Source organism: Manis javanica, chromosome 4 (assembly GCF_040802235.1).
Source record: "Manis javanica isolate MJ-LG chromosome 4, MJ_LKY, whole genome shotgun sequence".
NCBI classification, from domain to species: Eukaryota; Metazoa; Chordata; class Mammalia; order Pholidota; family Manidae; genus Manis; species Manis javanica.
Window position 1 is genome coordinate 55,188,809 of NC_133159.1, and position 17,260 is coordinate 55,206,068.

Sequence of the window (17,260 nt, forward strand, 5' to 3'; positions counted from 1 at the left end):
AGTACACAGGATTCTAGAGATTGACCTGACACTATGGGAATAAAGTTGAGTATAAACCCTTTCACCCCAAGAACATTCCATTGTTATTTTTTTGGTCTTATTGAATCCATAGTGAACTTGTCTGGGGCTGAAACCCACTGGAAAGACAATTAGTATTAAATTCTCATATTGATCCAGAAGTAAGGTAGAACAGATACTATCATTTGTTTACATTTGAAGAAACAAAAGTTCAGAGAAGTTATATAATTTGCTGTAAATAAAAAAGATGATGCTACCATATTCTATTAGCTTTTTTTACCAATCCATACAGAATTCATCAAGCAAATATTTATTAAGTAACTACCAAGATTCATTCTAGAAGCTTGGGGAACTTGTGTGAACAATATAAGCAGAGCTCTCTAACCTCATGGAACAGTTGAAATGGAAAACAGGCAATAAATATAAATAAGCAGATTCTGTTATATGTTAGAAAGAGATAAGTGCTCTGGAAAAGATAAATAGGAAAGCAGAATAAGAGGGTTTGGGATTATCAGAAGGGGAACAGCAGGTTGTAATTTTACGTGTCAGAGTAGACTTTCCTGAGTAGGAAACATTTGAGCAAAACCTTATCAGGGTAAAGGAGTTAGCTATGCAAGTATCTGGCAGTATAGTGTCCCAGGTAGAGGAAATACTCCATCTAAAGGCCCTAAAGAGAGAGCATGTCCTGTATTGCAAAGGAATAGCAAGGACGTCTGAGTGGATGAAATGAAGTGAGGGAGAAGAAGAGAAGCAGGAGCTGAAACTGGAGTTTAAGGGAGGATAAATCTGGCAAGGCCATGTCAGAACCATGAGGCGGTGGGGAATTGTGACATGTACTGACTTACACTTTTCACAAAGAATACACTGTCTACTGTGATTAGAACTGACTGGGGGTCAGGATGGGGGAATGAGTCAAAGCAGGGATACAAGCGTAAGAGGTTAGGCAGTGTTCCAGGCAAGAGATGTTGGTGGCTTAGATGATGAGCAATTCCAATGGTAGAAGTGACCCTTTTTGGATTTATTCTGAAAGTAGAGCCAATAGAATTTGCTAACACCCTGGATAGTGGGCATAAGATTGAAGAGCCAATGATTATTCCAAGGGTTTTGAAATGAGAGGCTAGAAGGATGGAGTCTCCATCAACTGACAGGTGTAGAGGCTGTGGGTGAGGCAGACTTTAGAGGAAATAAAAATTGTTCAGTTTTGCACATGTCAGCTGGAGATATCAAGTGGGCTGTTAGATACACAAGTCTGAGTTCAGGAAAGAGGTCTGGGCCAAATACAAATTTGGCAGTTTTTAAGCACATAAATAGTATTTCAAGCATAAACTTCCAAATTCTCAAACTGAAAAAGATCTTTCATGTAAGTCACCCTCATTAATGAAGATAAATAAAGTCTAAAATGCAGTGATATGTCCAAGGTCAGATATATAAAAATCAATTCTAACAGAGCTGATATTCTTTAGCCTTGAATTTTATTGAGAACACTGCTCTGCCACCTAGCATAATAAATAAAAGGACTGTTCTCTGGAGGGTAAGTGAAAGGAGTTGAACTTCCATAAAAGACTTCCTAAATACTGCATAAAATATGCAACTATTATCCTCCTTACTTAAAAAGCGTTATCTAAAGACATTAAATATATAGTACATTGTACACACTCCATGAATGTTTAATAAATAAAGACATTTGCCATTAAATAGCAAAACCTTACTGTAACACCATTCAGAGTGGCTACATTTAAATATTTTTACTTACCTGATATTTAAGCCAATGAAGTTTGTCCATGTGAAAATATAATCTCCACCAAAGACCATTCCAATATAAGTTATTAATATATTCTAAAAAGAAAAATGGAAAATACTATTACATAGGTTTAACTGAACCCTTTCAATATTCATATCAACTCATTCATGCTATGAACCAAATACCTATGCTTAAAATAAAAAACAAATAAACACACAATAACAAAAACCCACCAATCCTAAAATGAGTGTAGTAAAAGCAAGACCATCAATAAGAAAATAATTTTCATATTAGCCTCTTCCCAATCTATCTTTATTGGGAAGCTTAAATGCTTTCACCAATATTGAGGGATATTAACAAGATTATCAGACTTTCCCTGCCCCAGGGTATGAGCTGATACTATAAATCTAAACAGAGAAACCTGCTGTTATGTTACTAGGGGTAGAAGACACCGAAGCACACTTAGCAAGCTTAGAAAAGGATGTTTTTCCTCCTATTGAGAAAACTGTTGACCTGTGAGGGGAGCATGAAGAAGGAAAATCTGCTTTTGAAAACGAAAAAGGGGATGGTGGAAAGTATACCAATATGAAGACTGTTTTTAGAAGAATCTTCCTTGGTATCTTTAAACAACACATAGGAAGTCATTTCAAAGTAACATATCTAAAAATCACCTCTCCTGACCCCCTTAAACTCTGAGGTGTAAATACCTTCTGCTTACCTGGCTCCTTGTACTTATCCTCAGATCACAAAGGCAAAATAAAATTTTCTAAAGTTTAAACTATTCTTCAATTCTTCCCTAACCTCCTTTCTTTCACATTCCTAACTCTGCCTCCTTCACTGCTATTACAACTGCCATAAATGGTACATGTCACAAACATTTTTAGAACCTGGGTTCTCCTCAATTAGGCCTATGAAGCATAAAGTAAAATGCCATAGTTTTAAAAGGCCAGACACAAGTTTCAAAATTATTTTTATAATGGAGTGTTTTTTGAGAGAGCATTCAAAATTATATTAGTTCCTTGACTGAGAGCAGATTTTCATATTTGAGGAGAAAAATATAATTAAATCCCATGTAACAGTAAACAAGGCCAGTAGGCAACTTGGGAAAATGTGTAACAGGACCTCAGAATACAGAGATCCAGAGAGAAGGCAGATTAATTTGCATAAATTGCCCATGAAACTTCAGAAAGCAAAGGACAAAGAACTCAGTTGTTGTTGCTCAAAATCAATAGAAGTGAGAAAAACTAGATGTATTAGGGCATCCTAACCAAGGCCTGCTATCAGGAGACGACACCAATGCTCCCAATTTAACTAGGAAGCACAGAAGAGTCTATGCTGGTAGCTTAAAACTAAGACTACAATTCTCAATCATTAGTATACCTGAGAATCATCTGGAAACCTTGTTAAGAACCTTTAGAGATTCTGAGTCAGTATATCTGAGGTGGGCCTAAGAACTTCCATTTTTAACTAGTTATCCAAGTAATCTTCCCAGCACACCTAAGAGATGGCCCAAGAGTTTATGGAGTTAGGATCCTCAAGCAGAGAAGGAAGCTCTCAGGCCCTTAGGGAGCAATGACTGAGCTCAAAGGCCTCAAACTGGGAGGCTAATGGGAGAAGCTCCACTTGGCCCAGGAGCCTCTGAACCAGCAAGGGCGTCCACGTACTCCCATCGCCTGAAGGTGTAGTACATTCTTCAACAGCAGGACCACAGAGCAGTGAGAAGCAACAGCAACTGTAACCCAGATTATCTAGGTGCTTCCCTCCCTCTAACTTAGAATTCCCATTCACACCCCACACTCCAAATCCACGTTGAAGTCATAGACCTTCTGAAGTTAACCCAAATCTGGTTTCTAAAATGAGGTCAGGTGGATACCATCCACTGGGGGTACAAAGGGAAACACAGCAGAGCAGTAAAACCTTTATTTCTGCAACTCCTTCCATCACTACTGATAAATGGGCACCAGAAAGGAAGTTCCAAGGGCAACTGCGTCCTTTTTCCCAAATGATCGAGGACCTGCCTCTGTCTTAGTTTTTTAGAAAGCCAGCCAGTCTTGTTAAATCATTTGGAATTCAGGCATATTGTGGCCTCTTAGGTCTTTAAAGCACTAGAATCACAAAGTCAGATGAAAGAGGCCTCAAGCTTGAAGACATTAATTTCAGCTGCATATCCAGCTGAAAGTCAATTTGGTTCTCCTGGCTGAAGACCAATAGCCTCCCTCAATAAAATGGATCAGGAGGAAATGACATCACTGGAACTGTCAGACACAGCTTTCAAAAGTGGGCCATTTAAGGTTTGGCTCACACATACGAAAACTCCCTTGATTAGTTTCTGGCAGGCCTCCCTTCCCTACAAAACAGCCAGAACTCAGTGAGACAGAGAACAGAACAGTTCTCACTGGGGGTTAAAGGGACAGGCCTATCACTGCTGAGGTCATCACTGGACCTGTCAGAAACAGGACTAATTCTTCCTCAACTTGGAGGTACCACATTCTCCTTTTCCCATACTCCTCTCAGCTAAGCTGCCTGAAAGTGGAGATAATATCCTCCCTGAGTTCTTAAAGATTATTCCAGAAACCAGCACCACAATCTGTCCAACTACCAAGGCAATACATGAGGAAAGAAGGACTATGGGGCTTAAGACCATAACAAGATTTATTTTAGAGGAACAATTTTCAAGTAAAGCAGGTACCCAAAAGATAACACTGGTTTTTCAACTTACCTTAATACAGCCAACTATTGTAGTTGTTAGAGCAGAATTATACTGAGTGCAGAGTACTGTGGCGTACATCAAGATAAACCTGGAATGAAGAGGCATCTTTTAAGAGCCAGTTCCTTACTTTAAAATAATCTGTAGAAATGAAACAATCAGTGTTGGCTACGCTGGCACATTCTAGTCACTAACTGCGAGTGTTCCCCACCTCACTGCTGCTTGTACTGCAGCTTCAGAATTTTTTAAATTTCATTAAGTAGAAACACATGCCCATTTACTGACAAGGTGTTTTTCCCAGCTACTCTCACCAAAAGCTTGAAACCATCATTCATAATCATGAGTACTCTTTTTAGATCATATTCCTACTAATTCACCTAGCCCAGGCAGGAAGCTCAGAATGCACAGACCCTGGCACAGGTGCACCTCCCATGGGACAATATAACCTCTGGACTGGGGTGAAGGCAAGAGAAGGTCTTCAGGATGGAAGAAAGTCAAATTAGAATGACTTTAAGAGGGGATAGAGGCTCACTGACAACTAAGAGGCAGCCGCTGGAATTCCCAGATCTCTAATGAGGCGCCTGGGCCTGACTGAATCCTAAGGTACCAACTTTATTTTGAAGCACCTGCTGACTATGTACCTCACCAGTGTCAGAGCGAGTCACAAGAATCAACTGAACTGACTGCTTGGGGGAAAAATGCATTAGGGAAATATGAACACAAAGAGAAGATACTCTCTTGCTTTCTACATATACTCTTTTATGAGGAAGACAACCTGACAGAACAAACAAGACCCAAATCCAAAGGCTGCCACTGTTGCCTACTAACTGCAAACTTAAAAGACAACTGAGTTCTGAGCCTGCTTTCTTATAGGTAAGAGAAAAACAACTCTCAAATGGCCAATGTAGAAATAAAATAAAATAGTGCATGTTGAAATATAATAGTGCTTATCACATACTAGTTTATTCGGTAAATGGTAGCTTCTTTTCCACCCTTTACCATGACTTTGGGGTCAGTTTAGTAGCCCTGAGGGAACATTCCCAAGGGCTGTGAAACCATCTAAGTCTGGACATTTAATTATTCTAGGCTGACACATTCAAGAGATAGAACAGGATACCAAGGAATGAAGCAAAAGGACTCTAGAACAAACTTCTCTGGGAAAACTATCTGTGAACAACCCAACAAAGGCTTACCCCATCACACAAGAGAGGATGAACTGCAGAAGAAAGAAGGTATCAGCCCAGCCTTCAAAATCCATTGCCTGGAATATACAAGAAAGCATTCAACTTTACAGCAGGCCCTCAAAATCAGCTGTCTTGTTCACTCATCAAAATCCTATGTGCTTGGCTCCTATCACATACATATACATACCTTTTCCTGCATCACTCCAAGGATAGAATAGGGCGCTCAAGAATTTCATATATATGAAGCTGAACCAATAAGCAGTTTCAGGTTTTCTCCTTTCTAAAATGTAATGTGAGGGAGATTTTGTTCTTCTCCCAGTTGCTACAAAGATATTTGCTTGAAAGCACAAGCCACAGCCAGCCAATCTCAGCAGTTCTCCCTGATAGCTAGTATTAAAAGCTTTCACACACGTTAAAATGTATATCCTCCCTGTAACATTTGGAAGCTCAAGTACAGCCTTAGTTACACAAATTCAGCTGAGGTCTATCCAGGGAGAATTACTATTTTAAAACAATTGATTTGTAAAAGCAAGGCTTCTGTTGTTTTTAAAAGCCAAAAACAAAGGAAATGAAAGGGTTTATTGATCTTTTCATTTCTCATCCAAGAGGGAGGAGGGTTCCTGCATCAAAAACATAATTTCTCTTTCAATATAAGTTTGATAAGCAAATTGGAGAAACATTCCACCTTTTAGCTCTCCGCTAACCTGTCCAGCTTCAATTCTTGCCATTTCACCAATCTCACAGCTCCAGGGCTCCAGCGATACCAGGTTCCTCATATTTTATAAAATGTAACAATGCAATAAGGAGGCCAGATGGCAGTGTGAGTAGGGCAGGGGAAATCTCCTACCAAAACCATACCTATCTTTGAAAATACAACAAATACAACTATTCCTAAAAGAGAGACCAGAGGATACAGTACAACAGCCAGGCTACATCCACACCTGCAAGAACTCAGCATGTTACAAAGCAGGTAAGATACAAGCCGTGGCCCGGCAGGAACCGAGTGCTCCCCCAACACCAGCTCAATGGTGAGAGGAAAGGAGTCCGACTGGGGAGGGAGTGGAAGCCCAGGACTGCTAAACAACCAGCCCTAGAAATCCACACCGGGAGCGCAGACACACATTGCATGGTGTGCTGAATATTAGGGAAATGGAAAAGTAAAATCTGCGAGCGGATACCCTCAGCCGGCTACCCTGGGACAAAAGAAAAGCAAGTGCTTTTTGAAAGTGTTAAAGGGACAGGGGCCTCACAGCTGGATGGAATCATCCTGGCACACTCAGCCCAGCAGGCTGGAAATTCTAAGGAACTTCAGGTGCCCAAGCCCCCTGGGCAGCAACACAACTCTGAAGCCCCTCACAACGATAAACAGCCTCCCGTTCACTCCCCCCTCTGTCGCGGCCCCACCACAGCAGCCGAGCAGCCGGACATCGGCCCTGCCCACAGCAGCTACCCGGAGTCTCCTCCCAGCATGCAGCCACCCGGGCCAGACCCAGGGGCCGCCACTGGCACACAGCTGCCAGGCGCAGGTGGAGGAAGCCGGAGCAGAGCGCAAAGGGGCCCTGATCTCGCAGGAGAGCACACCTGGTACAAGTGCCACTCCCCGCAAGGCGCTGGGCTACCCTGACAGCTGCCCCGCCCGCAGCAGCTCAGGAAATTAACCTGGAGGCTGCTCTCGATGTGCGGGTAACCGACACAGGCAACGGAGAAGGGCAAGGCGACCAGCAAGCAGGAAGGGACTTTTTCTCCCAGCTGACACACACGCCACCTGCTTATGACTACCTCTATCGCCATGAAAAGGCAGAAGAATTTGGTCCAGTCCAGAATTACCCAGACAACCCCCGAGAGAGGGTCTGGGGAGACAGATATAACCAATCTTCCTGAAAAAGAATTCAAAATAAAGATTGTGACCATGCTGATGAACCTGCAGAGAAATATGCAAGAGCTAAGGGATGAAGTCAGGAGGGAGATTACAGAAATAAAACAACCTCTGGAAGGACGTAAGAGCAGACTAGATGAGGTGCAAGAGACCATTAATGGAATAAATCAGACAACAGGAATACAGAGAAGCTGAGGCAGAGAGAGATAAAAGGATTTCCAGGAATGAAAGAATATTAAGAGAACTGTGTGACCAATCCAAACGGAACAATATTCGCACTATAGGGGTACCATAAGAAGAGAGAGGAAAAGAGAAAGTGTCTTTGAAGAAATAATTGCGGAAAACTTCCCCAAATTGGGGAAGGAAATAGTCTCTCAGACCATGGAAGGCCACATATCTCCCAACACAAGGGACCCAAGGAAGACAACACCATGACATATAATAATTAAAATGGCAAAGATCAAAGACAAGGACAGAGTATTAAAGGCAGCCAGAGAGAGAAATAAAATCACCTACAAAGGAAAACCCATCAGGCTATCATCAGACTTCTCAACAGAAATCTTAAAGGCAGAAGAGAATGGCATGATACAGTTACTGCACTGAAACAGAAGGGCTTTGAACCAAGAATACTGTATCCAGCACAATTATCATTTAAATATGCAAGAGGGATTAAACAATTCCCAGACAAGCAAAAGTTGAGGGAATTAGCCTCCCATAAACCACCTCTACAGGATATTTTAAAGGGACTGCTCTAGATGGAAGCACTCCTAAGGCTAAATAGATGTCACCAGAGAAAGTAATATCACACCAAAGAAAGCAGACCAACCAAATACTAACTAGAGGCAAAAAATAAAATCATCTCTTCACAAAAGCAGTCAAAGGGAACACAAAAGAGCACAGAATAAAACAACCAACATATAAAGAATGGAGGAGGAGGAATAAGAAGGGAGAGAAATAAAGAATCATCAGACTGTTTATAATAGCTTAATAAGCCAGTTAAGTTAGATGGTAAGATAGTAAAGAAGCTACCCTTGAATTTTTGGTAACCACAAATCTAAAGCCTGCAATGGCAATAAGTACATATCTTTCAGTAATCACCCTAAATGTAAATGGACTGAATGAACCAATCAAAAGACACAGAGTAATAGAATGGATAAAAAAGCAAGATCCATCTACATGTTGCTTACAAGAAACTCAAACCCAAACCCAAAGACATACACAGACTAAAAGCCAAAGGATGGAAAAAGATATTTCACACAAACAATAGGGAGAGAAAAGCAGGAGTTGCATTACTTGTGTAAGACAAAATAGACTTCAAAACAAAGAAAGTAACAAGAGATAAAGAAGGACATTACATAATGATAAACGGGTCAGTCCAAAAAGAGGATACAACCATTATAAATATATATGCACCCAATACAGGAGCACCAACGTATGTGAAACAAATACTAACAGAATTAAAGGAGGAAATAGAATGCAATGCATTCATTCTAGGAGACTTCAACACACCACTCATTCCAAAGGACAGATCCACCAGACAGAAAATAAGTAAGGACACAGAGGCACTGAACAACACACTAGAACAGATGTACTTAACAGACATCTACAGAACTCAACACCCAAAAGCAGCAGGATACACATTCTTCTCAAGTGCACATGGAAAATTTTCCAGAATAGACCACATACTAGGCCACAAAAAGAGCCTCAGTAAATTCAAAAAGATTGAAATTCTACCAACCAACTTCTCAGACCACAAAGGCATAAAACTAGAAACAAAGAAACAAAAAGGCTCACAAACACATGGAGGCTTAACAACATGTTCCCAAATAATCAATGGATCAATGATCAAATGAAAACAGAGATCAAGCAATATATGGAGACAAATGACAACAACAGCACAAAGCCCCAACTTCTGTGGGATGCTGCGAAGGCAGTTCTAAGAGGAAAGTATATAGCAATCAAGGCCTATTTAAAGAAGGAAGAACAATCCCAAATGATAGTCTAAAGTCACAATTATTGAAACTGAAAAAGAAGAACAAATGAGGTCCAGCAGCAGAAGCACAGAACCCAAGAATGGACTAACAGTTACCAAAGGGAAAGGGTCTGGGGATGATGGGTGGGAAGGGAGGGATAAGGGCGGGGAAAAAGAAAGGGGGCATTACGATTAGCATGTATAATGTGGGTGGGTGGGGGCACGGGGAGGGCTGTACAACACAGAGAAGACAAGTAGTGATTCTACAGCATCTTACTATGCTGATGGACAATGACTGTAATGGGGTTTGTGGGGGGAAGTCTAGTAAATATAATGTTCCTCATGTAATTGTAGATTAATGATACCAAAAAAAAAGGTGTCATCAAAAATATGGAAAAGAAAAAAAATGGCAATGATGTGAGGTGAAGGAAGTATTAACTAACATTACTGTGGTCATCATTTGCAATATGTAACTGTATCAAATCAACAGATTGGACACTTTAAACTTACACAGTGTTTTATGTCAACTTTAGTTCAGTAAAGCTGGAAAAAAAAAAGAAATATTTACTACCCAAGAAAGTTCCCTCCCACCCCTTACAGTGAATCCCCTTCTCCATTTATAGCCCCTGGCAACCTCTGATCTACTTCCTGTCACTAGAGTTTTCCTGCTTAACAATTTCACACAAATGGGATTGTACAGTATATATTATTTTATGTCTGGCTTCTTTCATTTGACATAATGCTTCTGAGATTCATTCATATTGTGTGCATAAGCAATTAATTTTTATTGTTGTTTAGTATTCCATCTTATGGCTCTATCAAAATTTACCTAGTCACCAGTGGACATATATTTGGATTGTTTCCATGACTTGTTATAAATAAAGCTGTAATGAACCTTTAAGTACAAGTCTTCCTGTGGACATGTTTACTTCTCTTGGGTAAATACCTAGAAAATGGTTTGGTTGAGTCTTTCAATAAATATATCTTTTTAAGAAAGTGCCAAATTCTTTTCCAAAGTAGCTATAGAACTTTTCATTCCCACCTACACTATATTAAAGTTCCCTCTGCTCTACATTCTCATCAACACTTGGAACAGTGTGAGATAATTCTATTACATAAATGGTATTTCATTGTAATTTTACTTTGCATTTCCCTAATGACTAATGAAGTCACTAAATGAGCATCTTTTAATGTGCTTATCTGCTGTCAGTACTGTTTCTTTGCTGAAGCATCTAAGTCTTTTCCAAATTTTATTCAAGGTATTTGTTGAGTTGTAATAGTATATATATATTTTTCCTGTATACAAGTCCTTAAGCATATATATATGATTATGTGAAAATTTTCTCCTAGTCTGTGGCTTACCTTTTTATTTTCTTATTGGTGTCTTTTGAAAAAAAAGAGAAAAAACTTACTTTTGATGGAACCTATCAATTCTTTTATTAATTCTTGCTCTTTAGGACTTTTCTGTGAAATCTGGGTCTAACCTAAAATCTGAAAGATTTTTCCCCTATGCTTTCTTCTACAGTTTTAGCTCTACACTTACGTCTGTGAACCTTGTTATATTAGAGATATATATTACATATTATTTGTTATACATTATATTAATTATATTATATAATACAGGGTATTATATTTTACCTTACAGAGGGTGTAATGTTTTTATGACAACATATCACAGACTGAGTCACAAACAATAGAAATTTTTGTCTTAAAGTTGTAGATGCTGAGGGTCCAGGATGTCAGCAGAGCCAGCTCCTTCTGAGGGCTGTGAGATGATCTGCTCCTTGCCTCTCCCCTGGCTTCTGATTCACCAGCCATCTTTGGCATTCCTCTACAGAAACATCACCCTGAAGCCTGTCTTCATGTTCACGTGGCTTTCTCCCTAAGTGACTGGCTGTGTGCAGATTCCCCTCTTTTATAAGACACCAGTGATAACAGACTAGGGGTCTACCCTACTCCAGTTGGATTTCATCTTAACAAATTACATCAGCAATGACCCTGTTTCCACATAAGGTCATATTTTGAGGTACTGGTAGTGGGAGGATTTCAAAATATGAATTTGGGTGGGGTGACACAGTGCAACTCATAATACTTTCCAAGTTAATTTTTGTGTATTTCCAGAGGTAAAAGGCCAGGATTCATTTTGTTGCACATGGATGTCAAATTGATCCAGCACCATCTGAAGAGATTATCCTTTCCTCATTGATTTATTTTGATATATTTGACACCACATGGTCTATTTTCTTGATTCTCTGGTCTGTTTAATTGATCTACATCTGCTCTTAATCCAATACCAAACTGCCTTGATTATTGTAGCTTTATAAAATTTTGAAATCAAATAGAAGAGATCCTCCAACACTATTTTTTTTTTCAGAATTTATTTCACCATGCTAAGTCCTTTGCAGTTTCACATAAATTTTAAAATCAGCTTATCAATTTCTACAAAGACATCCTGCTATAGAATTGGGACTGTGCTGAATCTATAGGTCAATTTGGGGAAAACTCACAAATTAACAATATCACATCTTCCAATTCATAAATATTCATAAATATAAAAATCATTTATATAGGTCTTTTAAAATTTCTCAGTACTGTTTCCTGGTTTTCGGTGTACAGATATTCACATATCTCATTAAATTTTTCCCTCAGCATTTCATAATTTTGAAGCTATTATACATGGTCTTATTTACTTAAGTCTGTAGTGTTTATTGCTGGTATATGGAAGTAGAGCTTTTTTTTATATACTGTTTTGTGTATATATATATATATATATATATATATTTATATATATACTATTACAACTCAACAAATACCTATATATATATATATATATATATATATATATATATAGTTGTTTTTATATAAAAAGGCATAACCCAGCAAACCAGCAACTGGGCTTTGGAAGTACCTTTGAGAGGATGACTGGTGTCTGGCAGAAAAAGCCAGGGGACCTAAAAGAGCAGTGCACCAGGATTCAGGAGCCCAGCATCGTGTGCCACCTCACCACATGCAGATTTAACTCTGTGAGGGAGGTTAACTTGGTGCATATTAAAACTTCCTCCAGTTCCAACATAAGTGTTAGATCAGCTTGGTAAGCAGAGCCTTTATCAAACCCAAGCTAAAACACATAGAAAAATCTCAGGCCCAAGGACTTTCCTCAACTTGAAATTATCCTCCTTTCCTAGATAAGCTACTCTTTTATACCCCAAAGTCATTGAGAGAGTAACTGGTATGTCAGATCATGATGACTCTCTGAACCTTAGTTCCCACATGCATAAAAAGAGGAAATAATAAGGCCTATCTTGCAGAGTTGTTATCAGAATTAAAAACAATATGGATACAATGCCTGACATGAAGAAAGCCCAGTTCAATAAATAATGTCAGTTATCATATATAAACATTAGTTTTAATTCTTTTTTTTATTCATGACCTAAAATTAGAAAGTAATCAGTTATTTGACAAAGACCTCAAATAAACCTCTCCATGCCTTAGCTCCTTCCCTCCTATAATTCTAAGTATCTTCACTGCTTTCAATATATAATTTGACATCTACAAAGTCCCAGTCACATGCCAGGGCCCATGACAGGCCTCGGGGCACTATGCTGAAGATGCTTGAGTCAGATTTGCAGATGATGAGGGAACAGAGTGTGGAGTAAAAAGTACTGCCTCATATATGTGGAGTGCCTTATAGGTTACAAAGTGCTCTGTGTTAATCACATCATTTGATTCCCATGACAACCCTATGTGATAGAAAGGCCAAGCCTTATTATCCCCAGAAGATAATCAATGGCTTACTTTAGGTGACACAGCTAATATGTGGTAGACTTGAGTCTATATACTTCAGGCCCAAGATTCTTTATACTGAACATTAAATTGTATTCAGAAAAATACCCAAATATATACTGCATAGTCTCCTTTGGGACAATAATAACTAAATCTATAGACTATTAAAATAAATCTCATGGACATGATCCTACTTATATAAAATTCAAAAACAGAAAAACAATTCTCATGGGTTTTTTCCCTTCCCTAAATACTCAGCTTGTCTCTTAAGCTAGCCTAGGGCACAAGCAGCCAGCTGCATGCCTCTTCTTTGCCACAGGAATGGGTCTTTGGCTGCAAAAGACCAAGCAGCAGACATTTAAAAATGTGGCTGTAGGATAAATATGACACCAACAGTCCTACAGTACCTCTGATACCTGTGTAAAAACCTGAGTAGTCGTGGCAAGACTACACACCCCAGCTTATGAATGGGTCACTTCCTCTTATCTGAAAAAGGCATATCCTCAAATATAAGAATGGCTAAAAACATTCTGTCAAACAAGATGCGGTCATTTGAAAGTAAATAGTAACTATCCAACCCGCTTGTTTTATAATGAGAATACCAAGGCACAGAAAGCAGAAGGGACCTCTCTGTGCTGGAAAGAATAATTCAGGGTATGAGAATCAGTCTGTCTGTAAGATCCACAGAGTACGCAGAAAACATTAATAGCTCTGGACAAGCTAAACCAACAGCCTAAAAATTCAATGCTATGAGACACTTCCAGGGGGATGATTTGTGTAGAAACTTTTCCTGTAAAACTCATCTGAGCCACGTTATTTAACCTGTGATATAATGAAGACATTATACAATGTACCAGTGCCTACAGTACCAGCCTTGTGAGATGTACAGCAAAGGTTCTGTTCTCCCATCCCTACGTGAGAACACCTAGCAGGGTATGCTGTCAGAAAGCCAGGCTCCAGTTCCTCTGCCTGTGAATCACTGGCTTTGTGCTGCAGACATTCCCTCTGACAGGCAGCAACTAACAAGTTTGCACAGTCTGTACTAACCAAACACTTTGGAAAATCATGAGTCAATTGATGCCTGTTCTACCTTTATTGCTGTTAACTAGATATTGTTTGTGAACAGTAAGCTGGCTTCTGCATGATACATACTTTAAAATAAAAAGGAGAATGTTTTGCAGTTAGAACACATGTTTTAAAAAACTAAATGCTGAATGTATCGGTTCCTCGGTTTCTGGTAAACCCAAGACTTTGAGAGCCTTGAATTAACTTTAAAAAAAAATTACACACATTTAGTTTCTCAGAATGCTTTGCCAAGGACTTGTATTATTTGCTCCCTGGAATGAGTTGTTTAATTGGACATTACCTTTCAATTTTTTGGTAATTTAGTTGTTTTCTACCTTGGCCTTTAATTCTTGCTTAAAGCCTATGTTAGCACCATCAACTTCTGTCACCCCTGCCTCCCTGGGGAGCTGACCTTTCAGAGCCCTCTTACTGGATTCCCATCCCAACAGAGGACAGTTTTCCTCCTCTACCTACTAAGGTTAATGGTGGGATATTGAGGAAAATAATTCAGATCTGATTTTGTTTGAATTGCAACTTGGGTCAAGAATCTGTAATTCCAAATTGTGAGAACACATTAATTTCTCCCACCTACCTGGTTACTTTAAAATTTAGGATTCACCTCATGATAGTCATTATTTATACAAAAACTTGGCCTTTTTATTGTTCCTTTTATAAAATATGATCTAAGATATCCTCACATGGTTCTACAATCAAAAAATATAGAAAGATGGTAGTAAGTCTCCCTCCTATTCCTGTTCCATACTCACCCTGTTCTCTGTCTCTCACACACACACACTCGAATATTATTTTCACATATATTCTTCCAGAGCTTCTTTACTTAAATTACAAGTGAATACAATATATGTGTATATATATTATTCTTTTTTCCTTTCTATTTTACTCGAAGGGTAGCATACTATATGCACTCTTTTACACTGTGCTTTCTCATTTAACAATTTATCCTGGAGATCTTGCATAGTTTCCATGTAAAATAGTTGTGGGCCAGGAAAGCCAGAAGCCCAACAAAAGAGAGCAGCTTATCAGCAGTGGTTATCAGGAGTCAGGCAGCAGCTGGACTCACACCAGTTGTCAGACGAGCAGCCTAGTCTCCATAGTGGCATGCCTTCTATTCCTCAGAAACTCCATCTCAGCCCCAGAAAGGGCCCTACCTACAGAACCAACTGACTCAGTGGTTTCAACCTATTTAATTTACACATTACAAAGCAGGGGAGACCAGAAAGGACTAGTCCAAAGTTAGACAGTGGCCAGGGACAAAATTGGAGGTTGCTTGTCTTCTGCATTCTGTCCCCAAATTCTCTCCACTGTACCACTTGTGTCACAAACTTTTTGGGACTTGTCATTATCTTCAGAATACATTTTAAATTCCTGTGTCTTCCCATCTTAGAAGGAAGCAGGATATGATGTGGTGTGGTGGGAAGAGTGAGAGCACTTCTAGTCACAGAATCGGGAAATCAGGGTTCTAGTCCTGAGCCCTCTGTGGGCCCCAGTTTCCTCATCTGTTAAATAAGAGGCTTGAACCAGACGCTCTCTAAGTCCTCCATAGTGTCTGACGTCTGGTCCTTGTAGCTGTGCCTATGCTCATGCAATTAGTCCCACCTGGAATGTATGTACCTTTTGTTTCTCTTCCTCCACATTTTTCAGTGCCCACCTTAACTTTTCCTAATGTTTACCTACTCAGAAAATGCTCCTGTGAACAAGCTAAGCACTTCTACTTCAGCACTTAGAACCTGCTCTTCTCTCAACCTAGATGACTTCTTCAAGAGAGCCCCACAAACTGGTTTCTTAGTCCATTCAGTTCAGAATCTGCTCAAATGAAACACATAAAGATGCTTTCCCTAACCATCTTACCAAAGTAGTACTTCCCCAAGTGCTCTTCATTTTCTTTTCATAGTTCTCATTATATAGTTTATGTTTAGTCCACCTCACCCCACTGGAATGCAAGTTCCTTTAGAGCAGGGACATGGCTTTTTGTATTTTTTCACTTAGAATAGCACCTAAAACGTAATAAGCACTCAGTAAATATTTGTTGAATCAAAGAAATTATTGTAAACAATCACACAACAACAAGGCCAAGCTGCAGACTCCACTTCTGATATTACTCTGAGGCATTTCTCACATTGAATAGCTTGTTGTGTAAGAACGCCCTGTATGGACATCCCAAACAGGGGGAAGAAATAAGTCAGGGAGGCAGCAAATAACTTTGGGAGATAGATGTAGTCAGGCGAACAGCAAGGAATCTATCTGGGGTCTGATGGACTGGTTCTAGTTCCAACCTCTGCTACTATGCAACATTAAGCATGTCCTTAACCTCTATAAATCAAGTTAACAACCTGCCTCACAGGTATACAATCAGGATCAGGGGAAATGATTTATGTGGAAACATCTTGTCAGAGATAAGGCATCATACCTTACAGGTAAAGTATGACTGAAGGCTACAAGTAGGCTCAAATAACTAATACAGAAACTAAAGCTTTATTTAAAGATAAACTGTCACACACACAAGTGTCCATGCTTTAAAAAGTACATGCACGTATCCTACTATGATGATGGACAGTGACTGTAATGGGGTATGTAGTAGGGACTTGATAATAGGAGGGAATGTAGTAACCACAATGTTGCTCACGTGAAACCTGAGCATAAGACTATATCAATGATACCTTAAAAATAAATAAAATAAAAAGTACATGCACATATATGAGTGTTTGTCCACTTACACATACACATACATATTTTGGAGGAACTGCACAAGTCTAAAAGACACACACTTACTAGAAAACCCTTACCTGAAGGGTAAGGTAATCCTGCCACGTATCCCACTCTGTAATGTGAACCCTTTTTGCCAGGACTTCAGACAAACAGTCCACTGATTACTATGAAACTAATCATCCAGTAG

At 39.3% G+C, this 17,260-nt stretch overlaps 1 protein-coding gene across 3 annotated transcripts in view; it reads right to left on the reverse strand.

Moving 5' to 3' along the window:
* The window catches only part of SLC35D1 (solute carrier family 35 member D1), a 44,543-nt gene that overhangs the window by 13,719 nt on the left and 13,564 nt on the right, over window positions 1-17,260 (reverse strand). For all 3 annotated transcript variants that reach the window (XR_012130202.1, XM_017664959.3, XM_037024362.2), the window contains exons 9-11: window positions 5,660-5,727; window positions 4,479-4,557; window positions 1,772-1,854 (exon numbers count right to left, since the gene is read on the reverse strand). Coding sequence is in view for 2 of the 3 variants with exons in the window: in XM_017664959.3 (XP_017520448.1) it covers window positions 1,772-1,854; window positions 4,479-4,557; window positions 5,660-5,727 (230 nt within the window). In the remaining variant the exon portion in view is untranslated. The remainder of the gene's footprint in view (window positions 1-1,771; window positions 1,855-4,478; window positions 4,558-5,659; window positions 5,728-17,260) is intronic.